This window comes from Lampetra planeri, chromosome 3, assembly GCF_965212315.1.
Source record: "Lampetra planeri chromosome 3, kcLamPlan1.2.h2, whole genome shotgun sequence".
NCBI lineage: Eukaryota > Metazoa > Chordata > Hyperoartia > Petromyzontiformes > Petromyzontidae > Lampetra > Lampetra planeri.
Window position 1 is genome coordinate 22091696 of NC_136109.1, and position 25795 is coordinate 22117490.

The window sequence follows — 25795 nt, forward strand, 5'->3', positions numbered from 1 at the left end:
ATGTTTTTCGTTTGCATTCTGACCACAAGTATTGTGGTTAAGCAGACATGATTCCTTGTAAAAGGTTTCAGTTTGGTGTTTTAACATCTTAACACCCGTTTTGTTGCCAGAAAAAAAGGAGAAAACCTATTCTCAATAGTTAATGTTCCCATTAATTTCAATTAGGGCTCACAATACATCAATCGCACGTGTAAATATAAATAGGTTTTTAATGAATGCACATTACAAAGTGATGTTATATTTAGTCTAATTGTACGAACTGCATACACCAGATGGAAATTAAAAATATATAAAATATATGGCAAAACGGAAAACATGTTTAACGATATGGGGGGTGTATTTAAATCTCTATGATGCAGCCACTCTCCTCGTAACGATGAACTGCTCAGATTGCCCAACCCTACACCGGCCAAGGTTCCTCACCACTTCCGCAGATGCCAGGCTGATCCATTGCAGTCTTCCTCTAACAACTTACACCACCGCCCTTTTTGTCCCACGCGTTCAGCCGAGGGTGCATTAAGACAGCTATTTTGAGTGACCCAACTAACTACTTTAAATGCCTCGATGAACGGAAAGCAGTTGATAATGTAATTCCGCAGAGACCTGTGAAGTTGGCTAAACATTTACTTATTTCTAATCACTGCGATTGTGTTCACAATAACAATTTAGTTTGTAAAAGCATTAATTACCCATGAGTAATGAGGTTAAATGTTCCCTTTGTAGCCAAGTGGCAGGATTCCATGAACATGACATTCGTACCGATTGTTAGAAGAAAATGGGCTCGCACTTTGAAAAGAAGTGCCTTTATCGTTGCAGGGATAAGTGATGCTTCTAAATAGCTTACCGTGTGTGGCTTATCTCAACTCACCCTCAGCTTTTATCCAATGGTTATCGATATCAGCAGTGATACAGCACAGACATCAGGGAGACGACTCGTGCCTTATACGTCGCGAATGTTACAGCAGGCATAATGGGCAATGGGTTAAGTGGGAGCACCTCTGCAACTTGCCTATATAAAAAAGACCAACAGGGTTTGGAATGTGGACGGGATCCAACACACGTGCCATGCTCACCGGTCCTGATAACAGCCAGAGCGTGCTCCCGAATAAGTCACTTTCCATCGCCGTCTTGTGGACAAGGCAGGCGACTGGCAACCCTGCAGTCATGACGGAATGGGCAGTGTTCAAGCGCCTCCTGGACGCCGTCTACCAGCATTCAACTCTTCTGGGGCAAGTGTGGCTCACGGTCACGCTAATATTTCGGGTCTTGATCGTGGCGGTGGCGAGTGAAAGCGTGTACGAAGACGAGCAGGCACAGTTCGCCTGCAACACCCTACAGCCAGGCTGCCCGACCGTTTGCTACGACCGCTTTGCACCCATCTCGCATCCACGCTTCTGGATTTTCCAGATAGTCATCGTGTCTTCCCCTTCGCTCTGCTTCCTTATCTACGTGTGGCATATGCTGTCCAAAGGTGGAACTGTCGGAGATGAGCGCAAAGGGATATGTCCCATCTCAGAAGACGCCAGCAACAAGGATCAAGCTGACAAATCAAAATGCAAGCCATACGCGGGTGGACCTTGCAAGAGTGATGAACATCTACTCTTTCTCTACAGCGAACAGGACACCTTTCGTGACCTAAATGCTGAACCCTGCACAACGAAATGGGGCAAGATGGGACAACCGCAGAATCGAATATGGAACTGCTATGTCCTGCACGTGTGCTGCAGAACTATTCTGGAAGTTGCATTTGTGTTGGGTCAGTGGTTGCTCTTTGGTTTTAGGGTCCCCGTTCACTACAAGTGCCAGGTTTTCCCTTGTCCGCTTATAGTCGACTGCTTTGTATCCAGGCCAACTGAAAAAAAAATCTTCTTGCTGTTCATGTTTTCTGTCGGTGTTTTCTGCATTTGTCTCAACATCGTCGAGTTGAACCACTTGGGATGGAAGAAAATCAAGAGCCTGATCACAAAGCGAAATAATTTGCGTGTGCAAATTGAAGAAACAACAAATCCCATAAGTGCCGCTGAAGATTCAGGTTGCCAAGTCTCCCCTCATCATGATCTACAAGACAATACATCTCATCTACAAACCAAGTGTTCATCTTCTTCCAGCATTTCAGCAGCTTACGACGATGTGTATGCTCAAGAACATCTCCACCCACACTTGAACTTAGCTCAAAAAAATACTTTGGACAAACAATTCCAAGAACAGACACTGTACCGTATGGGTGAGGAAAGTGGAGAGATTTCACCGAAAAAGGTATCACGGAAAAACATTGACTTGTGGGTATAACTTGCGGTATCTTAATGACAAAAAAACAGATTTGAATGTGTGAATCTCATTTCTGTATTCATACTGTGTATTATTGTGATCAATGTAAGTGTATAAAAACACTCTCCCCGTGTGGTTGAGCTTTGACTTTATTGTAACAGCCAAGCAACTCAGGTATAGGATGACAAATCACAGAGGCTTCTTTATTTTGTATTAACAAAGAATGTTAATACTAAGAAGTGAATACAAGATACTGAGGTTTGAGAGCCAAAATCATTCAAATGAACACATTGAACATACATTTAGCGCATCATGTAAAAGTTGTTGTACAGGAAAAGCAAGTGTTTTTTTTTAAATGTATTTAACTTTGGTGGGCAGTAGCAGTAAGAATGTATTTCAAGTAAATTTCATCAACAATGCATGAAAACAAATGTTGTAACCCATAGCATGCATTTTAAGAATGAAAACCTTTACATTTTCAGGAATGGTCCATGCCTAGTTTGAAAAATCTAAAAGCTGAATAATGAATGGTGTTAATCTTTTATGGATATAAAACTAGGTTCAACAGCGAATGCATTACCGAACAAAAGATGCATTTTTCACAATGTATTATACGCTATCTTTTTAGTCCAGACATAAAGAAGCATCAATTTCAGTGAAAGAAAAAAAAAACCTGATATGTATATTCATGGCAATTTTAATCGTTTGACACTATGTTCCAGTTTTTTGTTGAATGGTAATATCCACAATTGACAGATATATAATGCTGCAATAATAAATAATAAACACCACGTAAGGATGTTTAAAAAATAATGAGACTGTATGTACATCACTGGGTAGATTAATAAAGAAAAAACGTTCGTATAAAATGCGGCTTGAAAAAAGCAATGAAAAAGGGGTACAACTGTTTCGTGCCACAATGTATTCTTACTTCTACTACAACCATTGATCGCGCATTAACCATGTGTCACAATTTTAAATCTATTTCGCATAATATTCCAAACCAAGTGTAATATTTTGTTCCTGGAGTGCTCCAATGTGCATTTGTATGTCAATGTGAACAATGAAGAGAGAAACACCACGATCAAAATAGCACTCACTATTTCCCATACGAATTGAAAGACCTCATCCAGGGAAATACTTTACAAAACAAAAAACGTAATAATGATCAACGTGTATACACGTAACATATTTGAAAGTTAAACAAAAACAACGATATTTATATTTTTCACTACAGACACAAAAGCAAATACTGTAATATGAAGATGTATTTTTTGTAATCTTTCCTGCATTACACATACGTCCCTTTCAGAGTCTGGATATCCAGAAGCAAGCATTTTAATCTGGGTCATAAAGACCTCTGCATGCACAACACTCATATTCAAACTAAAAAAAAAGTTTAAGTATAATGAGAAATACATGTTTTTTTTTTAAAAGTGGAATGTTTTCGTTGTTCCGAAATGGACATTAACATACCTACTTTATGTTGATATGCAGATTAGCGTTGCTAGACATTACCAACTTTTTATCACATGGAGCCGTGTGAAAGTTGGTTCACAGAGCGGTGCAGTAAATCTGCATTGGCATTTTACAGTGAATCAATGAATACTTTGTAATTTGTAAATTTTACATAGTGTTTTAATTATCCTTTGCACAGCAACATATGAATAGAGTTTAAGCAATTAGCATGCTGCACATATATCCTCTGAACCGTAATAATATGCTATGTGTGACATTACAGTATGGAGTAATTATTGTTGTTTTAAGCTTGAAACGTGCTTAGCATAAAAAGATAGCTAATTTTACTTCTTAAAGGGTTATGAAATTTGTCCAAAAGGCAAAATTGCAGAGCAATAAACATACTATCCAACACATTTCAAAATGGAAGCACAGCATATATTCTTGCAAACCTATCTTAAATGTTGCAAATGTCATCGTGTGCGGATCACAAACGATTCATTGCGGCCAATGTCACATTATAATGTGCTAGCCATATTGCATGTAGGTCAATACACCGGAGATAAAGGGGACCACAACAACAACAATAATACATTTGAGGGAAGCTTAACGATAACGAGGCGGCGAAGGGGGACTTGTCGATTTTTTTTTAGTGTTGAAGTGGTACGATCACGTCCACGTAGTTGACTGGGAAGAATCCCGAATGGCCACGCACGGTCCCCTCGTACCAATTGTCATCGATCTGCTTGGTGAGTGTGATGATGTCTCCCTCCTGGAAGCCCAGTTCGCCCTCATTCTCCGGATCAAAGTCGTAAAGAGCTTTTGCGCTTGGAGCTAGACGCCATGTGGACAGAAGCATCGGGGGAACACGCGTGGCACGACAAATTAGAACGTGTACATCAGCAACAATGTCAACCACCAACTTCCTGTAACTGCCTCTTGAGATTCTGGAGAGAGAACAAGCATTTTGTGATAGATCGGTAGGGAAAGATAAATGCATTATTACTCGGCTGCAAAATGTGTAATACTTAACAGAAAGGGTACTTAAAAAACTCCCACAACCTGAAAACATGCAAAAATATATAAAATGTAAAGATGGTAACATATTGACAGCTTTCCCATCAGTTGACAAAGAGGTTAAATGTGTCAAAGTTAGAAATGCGTGCACACACACGTGCTGTACAAACCATATTTGAAAACAATGTACAGCAACGTCTCACTACTGCATTCGTTTTATGAGAATATTGTACCAAGTGGTATCACCAAATTGCAGATGCAGTCTTAAAAGATAATTAGGGTAATACCCAAAAACAAATGTAATTTCTCTTACTGTTTTGTGCACATCAATAATGTGTTAAACCTAAATAAAGTTAGATATTTAGCCGTCAAGTAACACTTGCTTATATATATAAAAAAGGGAAATTTGTGAATATGTGTGTCTGTTCGAAATGTTTAGCATACTTCCCACCATGCAACAAACTTGAAATTTGGCATGTGGGTAGCTTCCAGGCTGTACACAATGCAAAAAGTATGAAAATAGACTTTTGTATTTTGTGTGGGGGGCAATAATGGATATATTTTGCACGGCAAGTGAGCTGTGACGTCATCTGTGATGTCACCCGCATGCGGCAGCGCCACGCAGTGTGCCTGCTGACGTCACGCATCCCCCCCACCCTCCGCGTAGGCCGTGTATTAATCCAAGACAAGAATCCAAGTCCCGGGCGAAGCCGGCTAGTAAAGCTAGTTCTTTAATAAAGTGTCAATATCCAGATGTTTTGGTAACCTGAAGGTGTGGCATTAACTCAACTCAGTGGTTCTCTCAATCTGTGTCACTCTACGACCTTTACGAGTTCATGAGCAAACACTAAAGTGATATTTATAAGCACCCACTGTATGCCATGGTTTACAAATCGGTCATATGAATCATACACTGCATTCCTTTGCAGTGTACATACCAATGTATTCTCTTATTTGAAGAGGCAATATGCATATATGCTATATATACATTGTACATTTTACAGTTGGGGGGAGGATCCAGAAAATAGATTCACAAAGCATTTTGGGATGCAATGGATAACTTATTAAAACCACTGCGAGGAAAAAAATATTACTTATAAATCGTATGAAATAAAAACAAAAAACTATTAACTTTTTATTTTACCAGGTAAGGCCCACTTAGCTATTAAGCTCTTTTTCCGAAGCAGCCAGGCCACAAATGATGGCTGAACGAAGTGGCTCATCACATGGAATTGTATAGCAGCCAAATACTCTTTAAACACACGTTTCTAAATGTGTAGGGAAAAACAAGAGGACCCGGAGAAAAATCCACGCGACCACGGGGAGAACATGCAAACGCCAATTATACAACAGGCGTCAGGATCGGAATCAAACTCACGACCTCCTGCATACCAGGCGAGGCAGTGAACATTTCACCACCGCAGCGCCCCTAAAAAATTACCGATCCAAAGACTGCTACTGCAATTTAGACCACGGTTAGGGCGCAAGTTCTAGAAACATTTACATCATGTAATACCCCCATACATTTTTGGAGTTTACAACAGTATATATTAAGGTAATGTTACAATTTATGAAAATGATAACTTAAAGAAAATCTATTGCAAAGTTAAACAATTACTCCAAAAATGAGGATTATTTCCATGACGATGCTCCTCCACGCTCTTGGTGACACTTCCCACAGCCAGTTAAAAATACACAAGAAAAACCGCTGTAAAACATGCATGCATTCAGCACAGATTTTAACATACATTTTATACATTCAACTATTAACAACTGGAGGGCGTAGGGGAGGTTTCTTTTTTTCCAATCGCCAAAAAAATATATTCTTCAAATGGTTGGCTTGTTGTATAAAGTAAATACACAATACTTTCAGTTGAAATGCAACTATGTTTACAAAGACTGTAGTAATAAGCTGATATTTTGGTTACAGGGGATAAAAAAATCGGTGCAGAATGCTAAGGTATGCATATCTTACAGAAAGAGACCAAAGTGAGTGTTTGCGTGAGCACAGGATGAAAAATTCCTTCAATTGACTCATTAAAAGAAGGTTTAGGTTTACTTTCCCAGAAAAAGATTCTGATTCCCGACTCACTCTGAGCCTTTTTACTAAATGACCGGCTCGGCATTGCAGGAACTTTTGAAGCAAGTGGAGCTGCACAACATGGAAATGAAGATCATGGTGAGCACACGGTTTCAAAACATTTAACAAATCATAACCTCCCATAACAGGCCAAACACAATTAGCAAAATGTTAACAACACCCTTGTAAAGAATTTTATTTCAAAATCCTTGATTTTCATAATGAATAAAATAGTGGTATGCATGTATTCGTATGGTTGAGATTAACCAACTAAATATCCATGTATAACCACTGTTAGTGACAGTGTAACACAGTACCTGGAGACCTAGAAGACGAAGATGCGGACGCAGACGCTGCCGGGAAAATGTTCTCCCCTCCGCCGTTGCCCCAGCTGTTCTCGTGGAACGTCGACATCGGTTTTGCTTTAAATTCTTTCTTTGGCATCTTTGACGCCTCATTTTTCCTGTGGAAAATACACACACACAAATGTTCTAATACTGGCAAAAGACGTTGTCGCAAAATGACAAAAAAAACAGTTTTTTTCAATGTGGTGAATTTTAAACGTGAAGGTAAAACGTTAAGATGTTTTGAAGATCTTTTTCCTGCGGAGGGAATTGGACAAAGTGTGTTTGACTCTTAAAATGTAATTCGTAAGAATGATTAAGTTGTGAAGGACTGCGGCGCCGTGCAGTCTCACCTCTCATGGAGAGCCGCTTGCAAATCCTGCAGCACAGCAGCAGATCTTTGATGATATTCAAGCTGTGCATCGACCAGGGCTGCTAGTTGAGATACTTGTTCAATCTGAAAAGAACACGGGGGAATACAGATGCTTGTTCTCTTGCTTTGCAATTTGAGGAATATATTTCCATAAAATATTCAGTAATTAATTATAATGTTGATGTATTCCCTTTCCCATCCATAACAATCTCTACACACCGATTACTTAAACTAATATCCATCTTACATTGCACAATGTGCTTATGTAAACAAAATAAAAATTAGTACTGTAATGACCTCATTAAAATCAGATTCCTGCACTAGAAACAATACTGTATCATTAAAAGTAAATGCCATACATGATATTGATTAACATATGCCAACGTCATGCCTCCCTTCCCATCCAATCACCCTCCACCCCGGCTGTGTATCCCACACATATGCATGAGCAGTGTAACTTTGATATAAAGTTTACATACAATGTGTGGTATTTAGGGATATCACCTGATAGAGCTTCCAGTAGATCATCTTTTTTAGGCAACATCAACAACATTTGCAATTTAAGTTTCTCAGTCAAATATATGTTTATCTTTAATAAGCCCCGCATCCAAAACATCAATTAGCTGATCTATTGGCAGTTGTTTCATTCGTAAAGAACTGTACATTAAAAGGGTTACTTTTAAGCAAGTTGAATTATCTACACGTAGTCCTAGATACCAAAAATCCTTAATGTTTGCACAGCTGCGAATGGAACAGTCAATGCTGGGGGGAGGTGGGCAGGGTATATTTTATGACCTATATACATGTAATATATCTAACCCAGATTGATAAGACTTTGACAAAAGTTCTAGAGGGATTAACTCCAAAACGTCTCACGAGAAAAACATTTCAGCTGCTGTGTCGCTTCTCCTTATTGTGGCCAGGTCGCTTTTGAAAAAGCGATAGGAACTCAGTGGGCCTCACCTGGTAAAATAAAAAGGGTAGTAGGGGTAATTGTTCCCTACTGCAAACTTTTAATTCACCGTTAAAAAAAGGACTGGTTTTATTTTCTTGCAAAATCACAATGCAATAAATTAATACGCAATTTCTCCGCAAATAACTTCACTGCCACTAGTTTGTGCTGGCACAGTGATGTGCAAAGGTGATGTACATGTGTTTCTTTGATAAAAAAAAATCCGCTTGTTTTTTTTCTGAGAATGCAATTAATTTATGGCCACACCACATTGGGCCCGGGTCCTTGCCCACCAAATTGCTTGCCTGCATTGAACGGCCAACTTTTAACTGGACGGTAGCTTTTAAGTGTTAGTGCTGTGGGAAAGCATTAATGTGTGCTGTGTCTAGTGTGATGCATAGATCTTGACATTTCACACAGATCCATTAGTTTCCTTCTCAAAGCCTTTGGCACTATCAATATAAACCTAGCGTTCCTACAGATTACAAAGCCATTATAATACACTGCACAAGCAAAACAGTCTATAATGGATCTTCACAACCGCAACAGAACACCAACAGGCCGATGCGGGCATTTTAAAGACAAGCCACAGTGGGAATGTGGCCACGCCATGGAAACTATGGACCATTTAGCAAACCTACTTCAACGGAGGAATATATTTGCACGGTTGGCTATTATGTACGGTGCGAAAGAAGTTCAACATACATACAACAAAAAAAACACTTTTTTCCGAAGCCTTCTTGTGGCTAGCAGAAATAATTTAAAGTACGAAACAACAAAATATAGCTTTTTGAAAGTGCAAGTGCGATTGTTGGACATTGTCAAGCATTATGAAATTAAAAATATAGATTTGTTTTATGTTTCTGAACATTTTACAAGGACTAAATTCATCGCTAATGAAGACCAAAGCAAATATTCACATTATTTATGATAGTTTATTTATTAGAACTCGTAGAGTAAGACAGCTGTCAATCTTGATTTGATTTGAAGATTTCGTGACTGCAGGAATCCATACTCTCTGATTCTTTCGGTAAAGTAACGTAGGTAGAATAAACAATAAAAGAAACACGACGGTTCGGTCGCAACACAAGCGCCCGTCACCTGATGACTTTACCGAAAGAACCAGAGAGTCCAGCTGTCAATTTTATGTTTTCACAATCCGGTAGCCGTCGGAGCAGAAAAACTGATCTGTTTTTTACGTAATAAAATGGCAAAATGGCTGGAGGTTTTTTTTACTATCCAGTGTTTAATGAATATTCTGGAAAAATAATTCCACGAATAGAAGCACAAATTGAAAAGTTAGAACAATTGTAGATGAACCTCATCAGTCTTCTGTATTCGTTATTCCCACCTCTTGATGTCACTATCTAGTCTATGTATTCCAAACTTCTTCCACCGTTTCGGTGGCAATATCCCACAGCCACTTGTAAAATTGTTGAATTTGTTGGGGTGGAAAGGAGCTCAGTAAGCAGCCAGCCAGGAAACTCGAGATGTAGATTGTTTAACAGTTTTATGATTATTTACATTTACACTACATCTGGCCAGGACACATCACAAGAATAAATAACAGCTGATGGAAAAGACAAGTGACAGAATGGCAGCAAAAGCAGAAAATGTATATATGTCGAACTTTGTTCGCACCATACGTAGCCAACCGTGCTAAATCGGAGGTGCAGGAGAAGGACAACGTACAAGGAGGTGCCTAAGAGGAACCACCACCCCGGTGGTGGAGCAATGAAACAAGTTATACTGTAGGAGAAATAGGAACTTCAGAATCGCAGGATAGGGAACTGGGCAACAGCCTTTGGAAGCCTTCATCCTGCAACAGATGATAATGATAATACAAGACTCACCTCACTCTCCACCAAGTTGTGCATGCTGCTGGCCGCTACCTCCCGCGACTCCTCAAACTTCTCCTCTGCCTGCCGAATCTCCTCATCTGGGATCTTTCCCAGACGCTTCTTCTTGTAATCGAAGTCCAGGCGACGTCCTTCCAGCTTCTTAAGGTGATGCTGCGAAAGGTGTTAAAAAATATATATTTCCAACTATATAACAACTTGTTACAGAAACTGTCCATGCATATCATGTTTAACTGAAACCCTAACCATCAGCTTTGGCAGTACTTTACAATTGGAACCAGTATGATTCAGATATTAAGTTAAGTGACAAAACATTTTATATTTTGTGGATCACTTGGGCGCCTTTAAATAGGAAGCCACCCCACATACTGCCTTCCGAAGGCAGGAAACCCCCTACAAGCCACGCCCAGGTGGGACTCAGCTGATAATTCTGATGTCAATAAGCCTGGTCCCATCACCTCCAAAGAATGGCACATGAGAAAGGGAGTTTTTTTTTCCACAACTGTTTACGTATTACTCATTAGACGTGTAATCAAACCTATGTGTAATAGAAAAAGCAAATAATATAACAACCTAGCTCTTTTAACAACTGTACATTTACGAGCTTTATTTGCAACCCGATGTGTCGTTATGTTCGACCTTTTCACACTGCAGCAAGAGCACATCGGTTTTAAAAGTAAGCTTGTGTTATTACCCCAATCTCTTTGAGCTCTTTATCTTGAAGTGCTTGCATTGGATCGAGGAAGTTTTGTTTGACATCAATATCCAGGGAATCTTTTATTTCTGCCATCTGTTTCATCGATTCTCCAACATCCGCCAATGCCAATCCTAAAACACACAAAATCGGGTCAAAAATATCACCCCCGATTTTATGGGGCTCTAAACGTTTCGTTGAAATTTTTATATATATATACACACACACAAACACTATACTGCAGTTGTATGTTTATATTATAACACAAGATATGCGGAGTTTAATTTAAAACGCTCAATGTCCATTGATTGAAAAATAAAGCACCAAAATAAATTGTCGGAAATGCTCATATGAATTGGATCCATGGCTGACCAGCCACTGAGCAGGAAAAATTATGAATTAAATACACTAAATATACATATTCTTCATAAAGTGGTACTTACCAAAGCAAGATTCTGTGCCCATGTCTTTGCCATACTTGGCCATGGCTTCTCCCAATAAGCCCTCAGGCTGGGGGTAGCCCGTAGACTTAACCTGCCCACGGATCTTTGACATGGTGTTCAACATCCCCAACTTTGCTCTTGATGCTAAAGAGGAGATACCACAATTTTATCAACATTATCATCGTAAAAACTCGCTTGAGACACTGGACACTTACAATTACGGTGTTCTCGAATGTCATTCACTTATACGCATCAAACAATTATGATGACAAGACACACTATAGAACGTGCACAAAGATGCAGTTATAGACGACAGAAAACATTAATAAATGCATGTCCTCACCTGGGTTTGGTTGCAGGTATTCTTGTGTTTTAGTGATAATGTCCATAACTGCTTTGTTGGTAGTGTCATATTTCTAAAAAAACAATGTCATTGAACATTTCAGTGAACGATTCAAACCATTGTTCTAAAATAAACATGTTGCTGCATTACATAAAGCACAATATGGTTATGGAGGAGGTTGTACGAACCTTTTCCATCTCTGTAAAGTCATCGTCCAACTTGGTGCCTTCCGCTCCTCCCACCTTTTCACTGACAAACTGGAGAAATAAAAATGTCATTATTTTAACAAACTACGAAATGTAATGTCATGAATAGAGAAAATATTCTCAATGTGCCAAGAATGTTGTGAAAAAAGCTATTGTACCATGAATGGATCACCATTTTAATATCCCAGAAAGACAAGTCCTAAATATCTTCTCCAGTGTGAGTCAAATCAAGAGTGATCACACCATAGCATCTAAGAATGTTAATTGAGTAAATTTATGTTCCACTAAAACATGTTCATATGTACACCCTGTAAGATTCGTAACAGTTGTTCGTTTGATAATTGTACAATTTGACAATTTACCAACATTTTTAATTAAAGATGTATTTCCAAAATCATTTTAAAATCCATAAAAATCCATCCATAATGCTATTAGAAATGCTAAATATTGCAGTCAGTTTCCCCCCACCCATTGATAATTGGCGATGCGTGCATAAGTCATCCACGCATCACCACTTTCCAAGGTGACCCCATGCGCAACAACACAGCACAAGCGTTAACCCACCTTACCATTGACTTCACATACTGTCTCTTGTTGGACATTTGCCATCAATGAAGCTTAGGCCAAATAAAAACACTCGACTTGTTGTAACATGAATTAAATTCCACATTGTTACAAAGACTGTATATATACATGTGAAGTCATTTTTACAGTCCACTGCTGGATGAGGGCCTCCCCACACAACATAAACAACATTTTTATATCGCATATCTTGATCCGCTTGGGACTGAAGTATAGGCGGATATAAGTGATAAGATCGAAAATCTGAACATCTAGGAGAAAATCACAATTACACTATGACCAAATACTGTGGTAGGTTAATTGGTAAGGATGGATATGTGACGGTCGGATATGCAAAATTGTGCATTAAGTGTAAACCAGCATTGCCCTCAAAAACTAAACATGAAATACAGATACAGTAACTGTAAAACATATGCACTATCTTTATAAGCTAACAGACACATCAACCACATTCTTCCTACAACACGAGATACTGTTATTTGGAGATTTTTTTTTACATTTTTAAAATGTGTTTCATTGTTAAAACGTTCAAAGTAGTTTGCTCATGTATAGCAAAGTACTTTACATGCTTCATATACTTACTGCCTAAAATGATGCGTCTATAATATTGTAGTGATGCACTTAATTATAATTTAACATCACTAATCGTAATCAATTCTTATATATGCCAGCAATACCTCGGCCAATAATACGTTTCGTGCCTCAGCGCTTCACAAGCGGAAAGAAAAAGCTTTCTAATTCTAGTGTTCCATAAAGCATGGCTATTCCAGGAGACAAAGTGATAAGCTGATAACACCCTTCAGCAATCAGAGTTCATACCTTGCTGTATCTCATAAACCTTAAATACACTCCCATTGAAGTTATACAAATCTGCAAACTGCAGACAAAAAGCTCATTCGAGGTTAATTTTGGCTTGTAAATAAGAAAACCAAGAATCCAAGCACACTAAAACTTCATCCAGCCAAAAGGAAAATCCTCATTAACAAAAACAAATGAAGATAAATCATGCACATCAGGCCTGGGGCTCAATTATAATTACAATACAGCAGCATTTTTATCTCAAACTACAATTACACCCTTATTAGAATTAAGAATGACAAAAATACAGTCACAACTGAACGCGGGTGATGCATATGCATGGCTTATGTAATATCAACATGCATTTGTCCTCGGAGATATTTAATTCGCGTTGTCAGTCACGCTCGCGCCAGGTGTGTGCACAAAGCTGTATGGCCACAGGCCCCGATGAGACAGAATCTTAATATTTATTTATATTGGAGGAATCCGATGAGTTACAAAGCTCTTTCCAGATGTCCAGTATGAGGTGGGTGAGAACGTTATTCCAACAAATGATACAAAAACACAACAGGGCTCGAGTAGCAGCTCTGACGGGGAGGGCTGCGGACGAGGCAGGGTCGTTTGGTGCCGAATGGGGTCCTCCAAGTTTTGAGTAAACCCTTTGAATATACACGTAGGCTTTCGCAACCAATATTATTCATAATCAACGTTTTTGGGTTTAGATCGCGTTATTTATAAATGTGTCGTAACCCTCCACCACCCGACACGGCCAATCAGCAAAAAAGTGTCACGTTGACAAAAGACAAATAATTACAATGACCCCCCCCCCCTCTGCCTCAAATCGTTGCACCTGATGAGTTGATGAGTTAATGATGACGTCACCCTGCTGCTGCTCTATTTAAGACCGGGAGCCAGAGCAGAGCCTCACCATTCTGGCGAATTGCCCGATGATGCTGGATGCAATTACCAGCGAAACGTCGTACTCAAAAATTGTAAATGTTGTGGTTTCATGCTTCAACACACCGGTGGGCTAAAGCAGTGAAATATTTGTCTTTTGTCAACGTCACACTTTTTTGCTGATTGGCCGTGTCGGGTGGTGGAGGGATATGACACATTTATAAATAACGCGATCTAAACCCATAAACGTTGACTATGAACCTTTGAATATATATCGGTTGGTTTACTATACAGTGAATTCCTAATACCATTGATTACAGTACCTATGAATTAATAATACCATTGATTACTGTACCGATGAGGATTAAACTAGTCTTACAGTTGTATCCGATTCAATGCTGCCTGGTGAGATGGCCACATATTGGTGGTCGAAAACAATCATGACAAGTATTCAGCTCTATCAACCTGGTGGCTTAGACAAGCACGGTACATGCAATATAGTGGTCACATGACATGCATGCAAGGCATGATGGGAGACATGCTTACCTGCTATTTACAAGCACACCTTTGCGTCTTGTTAAATTTAGGCATTAGGTACTGGAAACTCCATCACGTGCCCATGCCTGGCTGGGATGCAATGAGCAGCTAAGAGTGTCCTGTGCAAATGCCTGGCTGTATACTTAATTGCTAAGACACACTTACTTGCTATGATCGTAGACATTTCCTAGCTGTAATAGGTATAAGGAGGGGTAGGCCAAGTCAATAATGGGCAACACAATTCCATAGAAATTATGAAGTTATGATGCTGCTATTACCATATAGTGTATGTGCCTGAGGTTAGTCAATGAAGTGCTAGAATGCATTATGTGTGCGATGCAGCCACTTGCTGTAGACCGTTTCATTGGCCTTTCTACACAATCGTTTCCACCTGCCATGTATCATATTGCTCATGTAACGTTAACATTAATTTAGTTAGATTGCGAGCTCACCAGAGGGACTAGAATATTGTATTAACTGATAACGTATAATGCACAGAAGGCATGATTTGTCCTACATTACAGAGTACAGGTAGTCCCCTAGTTACGACGGTCCGACTTACGATATTTCGATATTACGATGGCAATACGACAAAATTGCCATCAACAACCTAACATCGTTCAAGTATGCAGACGATGGACAGAATCTTGGTGAGTACAGTACAATATGATACGTTACGATACGTTTAATGCATGTATGATACGTAGCTTTAGCGATTTCATTTGAAGGTTACCACAATACGATACGTTCAATACATGTTTAAAGTTTTATAGCAAATAGGATTGTTTCCTGAAAAAACTTTTTATTACATTGCAGTTCATATAGGTAGGCCAAGAATTTACCTTGTTTTTTTACTTTACATTTTACTGTGCAATACAGTATTGTAATTAATAAATACATACAGTATATAGTTTATACAGTACAGTACTTTAAATTACTGTTTTGCTAAATTATCACCATTCTTTAAGACTCCTGGGTAGGCTAGGCCATCTTCGACTTACGATATTTTCGACTTACGATGGGGTCGTCGTAACGCATCTCCATCGCAAGTAGATGACTACCTGTACTACATTAGCATTCAGCCATAAATACTTTAAATGTATCCTCTCAACTGTGGTGCCCCTGGTTAGCAACTGCTCGACAATGGGAATATTCAGATACACGTATAGATATTACGCCTCATTTGCAATGACACTATCAACAGCTTTGTTTTATTTTAGGTAACTTTGGTATTACAATGAAGCTTCATTAACTGTGGGTGAATTATACGGGTAATGGAATAATCATGCTCGAAAAAAATAAAAAATTAACCCGTAAAATCAAAGTTTTTCACTATAAATCCTTTATATGCGTGTTCAATGGGCCACAACCCAGCCCACATTGGTCTTTGAAACGGGCGGCTAGAGTCCTCTCGTCCTCTGGCTTGAGATGGCTGCCACATATGGGTCAGATGATTGCCTGCCACCATTAAGCAATTGGTAATTAAATATTTTAAAAAAATTCCTAAAAAGTGTAAAATTTTGGAAAAAAATTTTCACGAAAATAAATTGTCACGCACAACGAGTCTGTGTGCAAAATGTCAGCTCGATTGGATCACGGGAAGTGGGTTAAAAAACGACCGAAAGCTTTGCACGGTCATAAACGCGCAAGCAAGTGAACTTAATATAAAGGATTTAATAAGTATAACCCGTAAAAACAAAGTTTTTCACTATAAATCCTTTATATGCGTGGCAGCGAACTTAATATAAAGGATTTAAAAATATATTCGCCTGTGGAGGACGCGGGGATCGATCCCGCGACCTTTGGCATAGGAAGCGAGGGCGCTACCAACTGCGCTACTCCGCCACGGCCTGTGGAGGGGTTACGCTCTGGGCTCTTATACTGTAACGTTCAGCCAAAGCCATGAATGAGTTCTATTTGAATATATGTAAAATAAAAAAAAATTTGCCTAAAAAGTGTACAATTTGGGGAATTTCTTTTCACGAACATTAATTGTCTGTCACAACGAGTCTGTGTGGAAAATGTCAGCTCGATTGGATCACGGGAAGTGGGTTCAAAAACGAGCGAAAAATTTGCACGGTCCTAAGCAAGCAAGCAAGCACGCAAGCAAGCAAGCAAGCGAACTTAATATAAAGGATTTAAAAATAAAAGATCCTCGTGGCTCAGTATCCATGGATAAGATAATATCTTAATCGTCTTAAAGTAAACGGATCAGTTATTACATTCTATGTCTTCTCTCTCTTTTTGCATAGGTAAGCAAAACATCTTTGTTGCGTAATTTATATGCGTTTTGCACTTTTTTTGTTTAATCTGTATCACGTCATTAACTAATATAATTGAGAGTTGACATGTCAATGAACATGTAATTTTACTGTACAGCCTGTCAGTATATGGTACCAGAATGTCTGTGTACCTGTGAGAAAATGTTAATAAAAACCTAATCATATACAGCCCTTTGGTCATTCCATTTCCTTAGGTCTATTTTAAATTAAATAGCATTTGAAGTTTCTACAAATTGTCTACACAAATGTGTTTGTTGTTTATAATCCAATGCAAGTGTGTCTCTTTAATGACTTGTCCTTATACAGTATTGTAAACTTTTTACGGCAGTAAATGTGTCATAAGTATGACTTCTCTGCCTGATAATGTTGGGATTACTTCAGCCCTTTAAGTGGCCCATGTCTGCAATAGCAATACCATGGCTACTGCAGGGAACACTGCCTTAGCTCGTCTGCCTTATTCCTCATCTGAATTCTGACCCAAACCAATCAATATCGTGGCCCTTGAGATCCATCTGGTCATTCTCATTTTTGTGGTTAAAAATATCAGCTCCTCTCAAGTTTAGAATCCAACATTCAGACCGGTATGTCAATAACATCCTTATTACTGTCCTGTATTTTCTACTTTAACCAAGCTGGAGTCTCCGTGTTGCACACTCAACTGTGCCCTTTGGATCCTCACTTTAGTGACCTTGTCCAATCTGCCATCCTCTCGCACGATGATACCAGATACTTGAATGCATAAGCTATCAAAGAATCCCTTTCATCTAAGACCTCCATACAAATGCATTGCATAATTTGACAACGGACTGCCCTATTAGTTCATCATTCAATCGATTGCAGATATAACAATCTCCATTTAAATGTATTGGGATTCAATGAATCAGAGAGATATAGGAACCTCCATTGAAATTAGTGGTATTTATAGCCTAGCAAACATGTATAGAATCTCAATTCAATATATATATTTTGGTTCTCTTATAGAATTCACAAAAATATGTCGAGGAGCGAATGCCAACGTCGAGATCTGACACCCACAACAGAGGGCTTCAGCAGAGCTTGTGTAGTTTTGTTATTCTTGCACATGGAAATTCCGAGGATCCCTACAAGATGCCATGCTTTTGGAAATTCAACGTAAAAAGTAAATCAACTGATGTCACAACCCTGTTGGGTATAGCCACCAGAATTCTACCTGTAAACTCTTAATTCGTGAAGGAATCATCCAGTGGAATCATAGCATTTAAATATGATTCATGTTAAATATGATTCATTCCCATCACTAATTAACTGTATGTCTCCCCCTAAATAAAAAGACAAGTAAACATAGTTGCACTACATAGCACCTTTCTAGAAAACCATCCATGCAATGGCACAAAAAGATGTTTCTAAGAATATCTGGCAATAAATTGGACAATGCATTCGCTCCTGCCAAATATATTAGCTTTCCCTACTGAGAGTCAAAGCCAATGCAGAAATATGACTGCTATTTTATATTTTTTAACTATTGATCCAAGACCCTCTCAGATGGTTGAACATGTTTAACTTAAGTAATCAGCATGATCCAATGCTTGTCAAACCACCACCAAGAACTCTAAGTTGCCACTAACATATAACACGTGCAATTTGTGGTTAGAACAAGAGGTCTTCAGATTAACGGAAGTGGTATATTTCGATTCAGGAATGTGGTCTTTCAAACTCAAATACTGTCGGGTTTTTAACCAGTGAAAAGGCACCTACGCTATTGTATGTTGCACGCGAGGAATCCAAACAAAACAGTACTGCAATAACACTGTGAAGCCATTTTCCACATTCAGTAGGTGTAATTCTTTTACTCTTGGCCATTCACTCATTTTTGAATGCTTAAAAAGAAATAGTGAATATGAAAGTGAATATGAGAGTGAAGATGACGTTTTTTCACTCCCTTGGGCATAAATTATTGCATCTTAAGAAGGTTATAAAGAACATGCTTCAGACGTGTCACAGTAGCCATTAAGGAGGCCAAAATGAATTATGCAGACGAAATAGTCTAATGAGGGGGGGGGCTTACTACAACCATAGTTTACAATATGCTTAGGTATTATGCCAAAGGTGCAGCATGTAAATTGATTTCTCACGCCATTGCTGCGTTCTCCATATATGGTACTTTGGCCTACTCTTCCATGTTGGCCAGACATCTTGGAAGAGGTGGGGATACCCACAATTTTCCCCCACCGTACTACGACCTGCGGCTGATCGACTGTGGTTTGTGAAATTTCGGTCACAGTTCCTATGATCACTGTTACATTGCTTATGGCTTTATTTTGGAGATTTCGAAAAAAAATTTGCTTTAGCCATGTTTGTTTGTTGTAGTACGGAGTTAGAATGATGTCTTTAATCTAAGTTGTCTTGTGGTTGTTGTTTGACTTGCATCCCACTGGGATTTTTGCACAGCGTTGGTGTACGGTGCTTTTTTCTGTAAGACTTTGCAGTTTTTTCCTGGATTTTTCTGTTTGCATATAGTCACTTTAAGATGTTTTCTTGTTCATGTTTTTGTTTTTTGTTGGTTGCGTTTGCACCCGATTCAAGAGCCGAATAGTTCACAGGGCTATACCAAATAAATGGAACTGAAAACCAATTTATACTGCTGTGCGGACATCGGAGAGGTGGATGAAAGACAACTGACCGCGGTTCCAAGTGCCACGTCTGGAAATCAAACAGGCGGGCTACCTGTAGATGATTGCAAGTCCTGTGTGTTAGTGTTAACTATTAGACGATGGGAGCATCCCACGCTTGTGTAGTGTGCTCTTTGTGTGTTTGGGTAATTATTTAAGTTGTATTCAGTTCCGAATGGCCAACGCATATACATACAAATGCCATGAACCCAAAACCTAACTACTGTACTTAAGTTGACATCCATTTGTGACAAATAAAATTTGCAACTTATTACCATACATTGGTGAAGCTGAACGTGTATATTCCCAATCCAGTACCGTCAGTGAAACATACAAGGCAAGTATTGGACAACTAAAAAGAGCCAAGCAGTCGATGAGAATGGTACCAAGAAACATTTTTATTCAGAAAACATAATAAATAATGAATGAGCTATGCTAAGCTAAAGGTGTCAACATAACATATTGTTGTGGGCCACTGAGAGGTTGGTGATTTTTTTCAAAGGTTTTTGATCTATCTGATCTATACGCTCATGATCCCAGCGCACTGTATTAATCTATGGGCTTAGAAAGCATTAACATGCAAAGGCTGTTTTTTTTTTGCGAGTGACAAATTATGCATATTTAACATAACAACGCAACGGAGTGATATACAGCATAAACACGAAACTAGTTATTATCAGTACAGGCATACAGGATGGTTTGTATATATTCATGTAACTGTGTATAGTTCCTGTAGAACCAGTTCAGCGAGTTAAGTTGTTTTAATAAGGTCAACTCACTCTGACAGCACAACAAAGCTTCACCCACGTATGTTATTGACGCAGTACTTTTTATCCTGGACGGTATACTGTACTGCAAACACTGATTTATAGTTGACCTGTTCATTGTACACACCTACCATGGATTGAACAGACTGACATCCAATTACGCAAATAGTTAAATAGAATTACTGTGCTGTCACAATGGCATTGTGATGCACAGGCATAATTGCAGCCTTTTTAAAGACAAATGGTGATCACCTATGGATTATCAGTATTTCCCAATCGGTTTATCTGGAAGAAAAAAGCTTTTAACATATGATAATTATGGTGCCGCCTACGTTTGCATCCCACAAAGCAGCAATATTAGACTTAATGAGCACGTACTTATTATATACCTTGCTTTTTTTTAACAATATGTCGTGGGAGAACTTCGTCACAAAGCCATCGTTGTCAATGTTTAGGCTGCAGGCCCACTCTTCGAAAACACGTGGATGCACACGCATCTGAACATAGCCTCCCGATTAGATGTTAGACATTCAATGTAAGGAGATATTGTTATTCCGTAAACACAGTATGCATTTTATGAGCAGAACCCCCATTTGCTGCATCTCCACATACGTTTCAAACATCTGTGGGTCCATTGGCCTATTGGTTTTGCAGACCAATGTAAGAAAGACGAGATTAACCCATGACACTTACCCTCTACATTACTGGTTGATTAATGTGTAACGCCACTATTCGTAAAAGAAAACACAAGATGCAGTACTGTATGAAATAAACATTATACCTCCATTTTGATGGATGTATTGGATTGGCCTGTGTTAGTGCTTCTCTTGCCCGATGACAGGCACACAATCTAGCACTCGGACAGCAACACTCCATTCACATACATTATGGCAGCAAAAATCTAAGCTTTTAAAAACACAAACCAACAACTGTCACTGCTGCTCAAAGATTCACGTTAACTTTTCCAAGACAAGTTTTCTGAATAACAATATAAGTAATTGCCATATATAGGCTTTCTGAGATAGTTCAAACATTTTACGAACGACATTTTTGTAGTGTCATATTAGTTGAGCTTATTGAGGAATTTTATTTAATATACAATCACTACCAATACCAACTGCATAAAACACACCTGCATCCTCCAGTGTAAGATAATAGTTAATATAATCGTTAATATACTTTTGATTTAAAGCTTTCGTGACTGCAGGGATTCATAGTCTTGGTTCTTTCGGTAAAGTCACGTAGAAGGGAAATAATAAAATATTAAACAATAAAATTATCACGACGTTTCGACTGCAACACAAGCAATCATCATCAGGTGTGAAATCCACAACAAGAATAGTGAATATACTGTGAATGGTCTGGCTTTGATAACTTTTAAAATAACTGAAAATGTAACTTGTATGACAAAACAAATTCCGAATCCTATGAGATGCCAATATATTTGCAAATGATTTTGTTCTCCTTGTTATTAAATGCATTCATATACACTACAGCCGTACTGAAATGCAATACGATCAAGCATGCGGCCATACAGTTCAAATACAGGTAGTCCCCGAGTTACGATGGTCCTACTTACGATATTTTCGACTTACGATGGGGTCGTCGTAACGCATCTCCATCGTAAGTAGAGGAATACCTGTACTGCAGGTCATTCAAATCATGAACGACAATATACAGGATGTGACATGGCCACGAATTAATTAAATATTTGCAAATGTGGCATACAACTATTTCGTGGTCTAACCCAGACAACAATGCGATGGAGCCTCCTCAACAGGTTGTGATCGTATTACACACTCACGTTGCATGTGATATGAATACAAGCACCTCGTGATGTAAAAACAATCTCGAGATCTAGTTTAGTCTCTCATAGATTTAGAGACGTTTAGGACATTTCAATTTCACTCAGATTACTACAAACGACTTTTGAGATAGGGCACTGCATTTTTGTGCCGTGACAATTGTTTATTTTTTTACCCATGTCTCCTTTGCTAAAGAATAAACTAGCAGCCCGCACGCAGGGTCGGAGTTCGCTTGGGAGACCAGTTTCGAATAACCGGTTTCCAAAAAACACGATAAAAAACCGGTATCCAAAAAACGGCCAGGGTCAACCAGCCAAAACACATTGAATTGTAAATAGAGTACTATACTTACATAACGACCACAGACTCACATAGATACCCATACACCCATAGACTTAAAACAAAGAGCCCATGCCTCTGGTTGTCTATATAAAACAGATTCCCACTGTTTCTGCACAGCACCTTGTAATGTGTGGCTCCCTACGCACATCAAAAGGATCTCTGTTTAAGTCAATGGGCATTGAGATGCCACTACAATACAAGTAAATACAAACTGATGATCATAAAAGAACCACGAGGAGTTACATTTCACGTAAAACATAGAGCGAGCATTGTGCGGGACACTGTATCCGTGATTACGAAGAGTATGAAGCATATCAAAATGCACTTCTGCAGTGATGAAATCCTATCTGGCCTGACCAGCAATGAAGGCATGTGGTTCTTACACAACACAGCATCCCGGGGTTCAAAACCGCACACGAGGATGTGGCAATGGATATAGGTAATCAACAGTGCATGTTTTGAAATCCACACCCCCGTAACTTACACACGTATGAATAATAATGCCCATTTAATAACGAAATGATTCTTTTTCTGGATGACCCTGCATCGAGATTATTGGCCAATTGTATTTTTTGAGTGGCTTCATTTTGTCGAAAGTACAACTCCACTGCTGGATGAGGACCTCCCGATTCCTTGAGGGTCATTCGAGTTATTTGGCCACATTTCACCCCGTTGGTCAGTGCAACCTGGCAATGTAGCACACGGGCATGGGAGAGCACGTAGCAACCGTACAATGGTCTGGAAAGCAAACAAAACTGGAGTACCGAGATAAAACACAGCACGCATATGGGAACGTGTCCACTCAGCATCACCATCTCCTGAACACGTCTCAAACCCGACGTCTACAACACGTGACAAGCCCCAGTGGTCACCATCCAAGGCGCTATCCGGGCTCAGCCATGCGTAAAAGACACCGAGATCCGACGGACTATGTCACATTTAATATTTTGGCTGTTGCATGCTTAAAACGTTTTATTAATTTCCATCGACGTGCGATGCTAATATTTTGTTGCACTTATAGTGCTGTATTGATGGTATACCCTAGCTATACAGTGTACTATCGAGACGTTATACTGATACACACAATAGTGGATTCACAAAAAAGGATGTGCATTACGTTACTGTAGATGTATTACTTGGGATCACTGACATTCAAACCCCATACCAAAGGGTCATAATTCACATTCTGTGCTCTTGTGCGCAAGCTAACAGACACACACACACCACAGATGTGTCAACACAATGAAACCAGAAGAAAAAAAACCACAGCAACAAACATTTCACAAAGAAAGCCAACGTGAACATTTGTTTACAACACAAAGCGTGTCAGATTTAAATATTGCCATACGTACACTGCCCTAAGGGAGGTCTCTTTACAAAGAGGGATGTTGGTGGAGTTTTTTTGTACACAAATGTGGATGAAATAATTCCATAGACGAGTAGCAGCAGCAGCGGGCGGCCTCGTAGAGGAATGAAGAGACACGGGTAATTGAAGCCACACCACCACCAGCAGCAGCAGCAGCTGTCCCCAAATCGACAACACGCTGACAGTGAAACACTACCAGTCGAACAGAATTGCAGCCATTCCCATTGCCCCAAATAGACGTGAATGTCTCCTACCAACCAAAGCCTCGTCGGCGAAGGAGATTGCCTTTATCATACTTCACCACGCTGAGCTGGACGGCGAATAGGGTGGGTGTGGGTGGGAGATGATGAAGGCGGGACAGGGGTTCAGATATAACTCGCCACCGATGTGAGCCATCGCCGAGATTCCAACTCGGCGCTGCCGGTTTCATAGCAAACAGCGGCGCTAACCGATGTCCCACCGCTCGTAATCCCGTCACAAACACATTTACCAATTGTATACCCCATCTCGCTATCAACCATGGTCAATTACACTGCTGGATGAAGCCCCCCCCAAGCAAGCCACCTCCAGCCAGCCCTCACGATTCCACCCAACGAGGACCTTGACAAACGAGATGATCCCACGGCTCCATCTCCCGCACACACACAACTCGCAGTATTCTCAATAACCTTCAACAACCACACGGTACCTGGCTCGCTTTGTAGAACTGCTTCTTGAAGCCTGCCACAGACATGTTTTATTTGTGTGTGTCTGTCTGTAGTAGCGATAACACAACGACGACGCGAGTGGGATTGCCGCGCAAAGGGGAAGAGAGCGACACAGCGAGCTCGGTGTGGACGTGTGGACGCCTATGCGCATCGACTGTAGCAATTCTAACGCCGTCGGCGCGGTTGGAGGGGGGATACACTCTGACCGCAGGCCGCACGTGACCGGACGTGCTTTGTAATTCCTAGTCCGGATGCACAGCAGCACTCGGGGTGGGTGGGGTGGGGGGGTTGGGGGCGCGGGTCGCGCGCGGATTGGTCCATGTCGCGGTCACGTGATGCGTCTGTCGGAAATGGAACTCGGGGAGGGGGGGTTGGGACGAGGGACACCCAACAATGCGCATGCGCGCCGAGTGCTGCTGCAGTGCCACCTGGTTCCCCCTCGGCGCCCCCCCCCCTCGTCAATTGATAATCCCCGCCCCTCTGTCCTAAGGCCCCACCGCGATTTAGTCCCCGTCCATCACGGACAAGTCACGCCCATATTGGGATGTGGCACCGCCCTTTTAGGAACGTGCCCCGCCCATTAATTCCTTGGCCCCGCCTAGTTTATATTTTCTTCTGAACTGTAGTGTGACACATTTTGCCACGTGGTGGTTTTAAAGGTATTTACTGTGGGGCTGATCTTTGAGGTCAATAATGAATCGCTGAGTGGATGCTTAAATGTGTTTTTTCTGAAAGTCAATGCAACAGGGTCACCTCTAATGCAATGTACCAGCAACTATTTATAATTTTACATTTAGAATTTGTATCAGCCCTAATAGTGTAAAGGGCAGTGTGCAACTCATGCACCCTCTCTCTCTGTATGTTGAACTTCTTTCGCATCGTACGTAGCCAACCATGCTTATCGAAGGTGTAGCATGAAGAAGGGTAATTGCCTGAAACGTTGCCTATTTTGTCTGTTTTTATTGATGAATGTGTTGAGGCAACTGTAGGTCAGTTGACTTAAATTGGGGATTATTTCAGCTGTAGC

General features: G+C 40.0%; 1 protein-coding gene and 1 pseudogene across 2 annotated transcripts; one reads left to right on the forward strand and one right to left on the reverse strand.

The window, feature by feature from the left end:
• The first annotated feature begins 910 nt into the window (after positions 1-910).
• Positions 911-2420, forward strand: LOC144741178 (gap junction delta-2 protein pseudogene; annotated as a pseudogene).
• Positions 2405-25028, reverse strand: LOC144741189 (endophilin-A3-like). 2 transcript variants are annotated; one of them, XM_078623803.1, is made up of 10 exons: positions 24750-25028; positions 12020-12088; positions 11832-11904; positions 11489-11632; positions 11046-11179; positions 10346-10504; positions 7521-7624; positions 7141-7286; positions 6836-6895; positions 2405-4560 (listed from the first exon to the last, which is right to left on the reverse strand). In XM_078623803.1, exons 1-10 carry the CDS (start codon positions 24792-24794, stop codon positions 4376-4378), a joined length of 1119 nt encoding a protein of 372 aa, XP_078479929.1. In that variant the 5' UTR covers positions 24795-25028; the 3' UTR covers positions 2405-4375. The 2 variants fall into 2 exon arrangements, with proteins under 2 accessions (XP_078479929.1, XP_078479930.1); XM_078623804.1 differs by lacking the exon at positions 6836-6895.
• Positions 25029-25795: the final 767 nt, after the last annotated feature.